Source organism: Helianthus annuus, chromosome 3, assembly GCF_002127325.2.
Source record: "Helianthus annuus cultivar XRQ/B chromosome 3, HanXRQr2.0-SUNRISE, whole genome shotgun sequence".
In the NCBI taxonomy this organism is placed as follows: domain Eukaryota; kingdom Viridiplantae; phylum Streptophyta; class Magnoliopsida; order Asterales; family Asteraceae; genus Helianthus; species Helianthus annuus.
Genome location: NC_035435.2, coordinates 21,281,273 through 21,287,111, shown reverse-complemented (window position 1 = coordinate 21,287,111; position 5,839 = coordinate 21,281,273). Strand labels below are relative to the sequence as shown.

Below are 5,839 nucleotides of genomic sequence, written 5' to 3'. Positions count from 1 at the left end.
GTAACCACCTTCCGGCGTGAGAATAAGTCTCGGTTTGTGGAAGTAAAAGGAAATTGGGAAGAGAAAGTTATATGAGAGCAAGAAGATCATACCTTATACGTTTACCTTTATTTATAGGTTTTCCATTAGGGTTTCCTCTAACCTAGGATATATTCCGATAAGTTAGAGATTTACATGATCTTCCCGAAAAGTTGGAGATTTGGTTGTGTAACTTCCATGCAGATATGGAAGGTTCTAGAATAATCATTTATATTTATATTAAGATAATAGGTTGTAACCGGGTCGGGTTGACCGATGGGGGTCACACCTCGTCAACCACCATCATCATCGGAGCTACACTGTCGCCACACACTCTCTCCCTCTCTCTAAACTCATAACATCACAGCCGCAGATCTGGTGGGATTTCGTCAAACCCTAGCCCCAAATCTGGTGGATATCGATTCCGGCGAAGAAACTAAACTAATGAGTAAAACTGAATCTAAATCTGATCATACGATAAATTGTGAATTAAAGGATGAAGTTATTACCTTTATCCAAAAAAAGTATGAGATGATAGGATCTCTCTCCTCAATTATACAGAGAAAATCAATAGGAGGGTGACGGTACATAAGTTTGAAGTGTGTAGACATATATATATAGACGCAGAGGCAGGCACCACATGGAGGTATGTTAAAGAGGATTTTGGGGGCCAGTGGTGAAACCACCGAATTTTTTATTTGTTTTATTTTAATTCTAACCTTTTCAAAAAGATAAAAAGCTGGTTTATTGAAATTTGAAATTAGACTATTGGGTATGGTAGCTCTCCGGTCCAACTGCACCACCGTTGATTGGTGTCGTGTTCTTCTCGTTCATCTCTTAAACCTACAATTCACACCGGATTTGTGTTTATGGATACCCAATTCCAAACCCACGTGTACCGGATGTAAGTCAATATAAGTGGACCGGGTCCGTTAAAATGGTCGATCCGGTGGTGGTGGACGACCTGGATTCGGTGGTGGTGGTGGTGGCTGGGATACGGTGGTGGTGGGTTGGATTCAGTGGTTATGGTGATGGTTGAAGAGAGAGAATGAGAGGAGAGGGGGAGAGATAACAGAGAGAAACATTCAGGTTTTATGTGATATATATAATTATTATATTTTTAAACAAATGAGTAAAATTACCGATCTACCCTCTAATGCAAGTCACATGACCAGACTTAACTCAAAATTTTAATCTAGTTAGTGTTAAAGGATGAAAGGTGTAATGTATTTTCCAAATAAAGGATTGTGACTGTAATTATTGAAGTTAAAGGCTATCCATTGCAACTCGCTACAAAAATAAATAACGAAAAATGTAATTTACCCTTGGTTATTTAAGTATACACAATAAAGAAGGACAAATATAATAATAGAATATTTATGTGCAGGATTGGTCATAAGTATAATAATTTTAAGAAATAGAAAAATCACTTTCCTTACAATTTTTTTTTGTTGGAAAACGATATTTTTAAGTTGCCTGTTTATTCGATACATCTAACCGATTATTAATATTAATGGTTCTATTTTTGATTGTTATATTATGGTTGTCGTCTTAATTTTAAGGCAAATTGGAAATAAATAATCCCACTTAACTCAATTTGGCCGATAATAATCACAAGTCAGTTATTGGCCGATAATAATCCGAACTGACCAATTTTTTTGTAAAATAGTCCGCCGTTAAAATAGTTTAACGGAGTTAAGTTTTTATCCGAATTACAAACCGATGTTTTAGGGCTTTTGATAAGAACAAGTATACGAGTCGATTGATGTAAAACTTATCCGAACTAGTTTTTTTCTTGCACACAATAGAGGTTTAGTCCATTTTTTTATATCTGCAGAACATTTTACCTCTTTTTTTTTTTTACATGTAAATACTAATTTCATTGTAATCATCAGGGCAAATTACCTCTTAAAAAATAAACATCACCTAAAAAAGGACGAATCTAATGTAATTCACATAAATCTCAATACTATCACTTTAAACTGGCCCAATATGGTAAATAAATTATACCCAACTTCCAAAGCCCAATAAAAATAAATCCGGACCAATGATTAAAATGCAAACGACGTCGTCTCACCCCCGCTTTCACATTTCAAACTTTAAACCCACAACGGCTAGTTCTCTTCATGACCGTTCAAGAAACCCCATCATTTTACAACAACAAACCCCCCATTCTTTCATCATCACTCATCAATCCCAAAACCCCCCATCACTCCATCTTCATTCATATACACTTCAAATCCCACAAACAATCTTCAACAAACCAAAAAAAAAAAAAATAGAAAAATGGTCTACACATACACACCCACATACTACTCATCTCTCCAAGACTCAATAACCTCCATCTGCAAAAACATCCTTCCCTTCTCCTTCAAGAAGCGTCGCTTGCCCGCTATCGCAGCCGCTGAGCAGCGCCTGTGGAAGCAACAGTCCGATAATTTAAAGTGGCAGCAGGAGTCTTTCCATCAGATTTTAAATTTGATGGGGTTGTTTAAAGAGGGGATTTTGGCTGAGGGGGAGGTTTCAGCGTTTCGGGCGCATCTTCTTGATACGCTTGTTTCTTCGCCGTATGATCATGAGCAGCCGGTGATTTTGAGGGATAAGTTGATTTTCTTGCAGGTTAGATCTTGCTTTTTATGCACTTTTTTTTTTAATATTTATAAGATATAATTCTTGTGATAATCTTAAGATTTGAATTAACTGTGATCTGGGCTTCTATGATTTTTTTTTTTTTTTTTTTTTTTTTAAGTTGATTTCTTTTTTGATTTTGGGGAAATTGTGACTTTTTGGTGGATTATGGTAATAGGATCAAGATTTCTCTTGATCTTTAAAAAATAATTATTTCTTTAATTTTTGTGGAAATTTGAACTTCTTATAGTAATAATATCAAGATGTATAGAGAATTCTTAAAATGCTTTTGGGGAATTCACAATTTCTTGATCTAAAAAACTTAATTATTTCTTTTTATTGAGAATTTTCGAATTTAAAAACAATGGAAGCACAAAATATAAACAGACAAAATTCTCAAATAAAATGATACTCTCATGATGAAAATTGCAACTTCTTGGTGGATGATAGTAATAATATCAAGATTTATAGAGAATTCTTAAAATAATTTTGGGAAATTTACAATTTCTTGATCTAATATATTAATTATTTTTTTTATTGAGAATTTTCGAATTTACAAACTATGGAAGCATAAAATATAAACAGACGGAATTCTCAAAGAAAATGATACTGATACTCTCATGATAAAAATTCTCAATTATTGCCAAAATTTTGAATAACAAACTGTAAAATAAAAATAAAATTAAAGACATAAATAAACATGTAAATTAATTCATGATTCAAACTAATTGTCATTTGGGTTTTTTTTTTATTTTTTTTTTCATTTTGGTTACAGGAGTTATTGTATGCAAACTGCATATCAGAAGAAGAGTATCATACATCAAAGACTCCATTGTTGCAAAGACTAACAGCTCAAGGAGTCAAAATTGACCCAAAAGATATAGTTCTTGCTGGACCTCAACAAAAGAACCAAAACGACGAATGGTCAGTAATCGATCTAAACGATTCAGGTGCAAAAAACAAGTCAAAGCAACAAAAGTCAACCATCAAACAAGTCAAAGGAGTTGCATCAGTTTTCGGTCTATCATCATCATCATCAAACAAAAACGGAAAAGACAAGAATGTTTCCGATATGGGTATTCAAAATCTTGCAATATCTCAAGAGAACCCGTTTTGGAACTGCGAATTAAAAGAAAAAGAAGACGAAAAACCAACGATTTTAATGCAAGAAAGTGTCGTGATTGAGGAGTCAGCGAAAAAGTCAAAAAGGAAACCGTTTAAGGCGCTTGACGGGTTTATGAAATGGAAAAAGAGTGATGATTTAGAGAAAGATACGGTTCCATTGTCGTTAAATGATTCGGTTAACGAAGCTTATAGCATACGCGAGGGGACAGATTCTAAAATCAAGAGAAAACTGCATACAGATGGTTCATCCTCTGATTTCTTTGTTGATAAGGTGATTTAAGTTAAACATTTTTGTTTGATTTGATCTAAATTACGAGTTTTCTTGTGCTTATGCGGTTATGCGTATGTTTTTCGCAGGTTTTAGCTGATAAAATTAAGCAGGAGCTAATGAAAACCAAATCAGAACTTCAGTTATCGTAAGCGTTCTTGTTCTTGTTCTTGATCTTGATCTCGATTCACTTTCTTGATCTAACGTATTTTATTTACGTACTGATATTTGCAAAACTTTTAGGGATGATCAAATCGAAGTGATTTCAACTCGGCTTCCGATAGACAAAGCTGACCTTAAAAAGTTCTTCCCCAAGTAAGAAAATGTCAAAAAAAAAAAAAAATTAAAAATATTTTTTAGATACTTTCTTATTTTGATGAGTATTTCAGGAAATGGTGTGATCAGTATGGAGAAACTGTGTTGGAAGTGGTGAGAAAAGAGTTTAAGGATCACGTTAACGAGATCAAGAACATGTCGAATTCTGCGATGAAGAAGAAAGAGCTGAAAATTGCTGAGGAAAAATGGACAACTTTTGATGATATTGAGGATGATGAAAACTGTCATCCGAATCTTTTTGCTGATCAGGCTCAGGTTACATCTGGATCCCAGAAAGAGGATCGAAGCGTTCGGGTTTCTAAAGTTAGAAACAGTTCAGATAGGTTGTTTAAGAACAACCCTTTCTTTGATTACTAGGCCAAGATGTGAAGTTGGCTCTTGTGTTATATGTTCTTTTGTTGATGTTGTTAAGTGGTTTATGTGAGGGTTTTAAGAACTAGTTTTTTATCTATATATGTATTGTTGAATTATGTCTAGATTTTCAGTATTTCTCTGGAAATAAACTTGAAATTTGTTAGTTAACATTTTGTATACCGGTTTACTTATGAATTTGAGTACCGAAAACGTCGTGAAGCATTAGGAGTTGCGTATTTTGGATCATTGTGATCATAAACAGTAAACTCGTCGTTGACGCTCAAAGAAATCACTTCATCTCCTCTTCAATAGATTTTAGTTCATGTGGTTTGGGTCATTTTGCCAGTTTAGTCCAAAGGTTTGAAACGTTACCATTTTAGTCCAAATACTTTCAAGTGTTTTCATTTTAGTCCACTGAGTTAACTCCGTCCATTTTTTCTATTAGCTAGAAGGGTAATTCGATCATTTTATATGGCCGAATTGCCCTTCTAGTTAACAAAATTACATATAAAATGACCGAAATGCCCTTCTAGTTAACAGAATAAAGGGATGGAGTTAACCCAGTTGGACTAAAATGACAACGTTTGAAACTATTTGAACTAAAATGATAACATTTCAAACATTTGGACTACACTGGCAAAATTGCCCAAACCACAAGGACTAAAATGACATTTAACTATCATAGCATATATGATCGAAGAAGACAAATATATCGTGATGACATGTTTAAAAAATCAAGTATCTATCAAAAGAACTTTATTATCATGAAAGAGGACAATGTAAAGATGTTGTCAACTTCCTCTGATTTTGAAGGAGCAAATTCAGTGATATCCACAAAACTTATTGTAAATGAAGAAAAAATAGATGAAAGTAGAAGTCACAAAGCTAAATATTTATTGATGTTAATTGATTGTAATCGTCTGTTTTATATAATATCACAAGGAAGCTTCTGCCCAGTTCACACCCTCGCGTCTCGCGACCAGGAACATCCTGGGCTGTCGCGTGGCGCGACCACAGCAGCCAAATTTTCATAAATGACATAAATGGCCCCTGCACCTATTTAAACTTCTTTTCGACGTTTTTAACATCTGTTAATCCATTTTCAGGTGT

General features: G+C 34.1%; 1 protein-coding gene across 1 annotated transcript; it reads left to right on the top strand.

Annotated features, from left to right (window-relative positions):
* The first annotated feature begins 2,151 nt into the window (after nucleotides 1–2,151).
* On the top strand, nucleotides 2,152–4,897 carry LOC110928750. The gene is made up of 5 exons (XM_022171782.2): nucleotides 2,152–2,637; nucleotides 3,422–4,042; nucleotides 4,129–4,187; nucleotides 4,283–4,354; nucleotides 4,429–4,897. Exons 1-5 carry the CDS (start codon nucleotides 2,305–2,307, stop codon nucleotides 4,730–4,732), a joined length of 1,389 nt encoding a protein of 462 aa, XP_022027474.1. The 5' UTR covers nucleotides 2,152–2,304; the 3' UTR covers nucleotides 4,733–4,897.
* The last annotated feature ends 942 nt before the right edge of the window (nucleotides 4,898–5,839 follow it).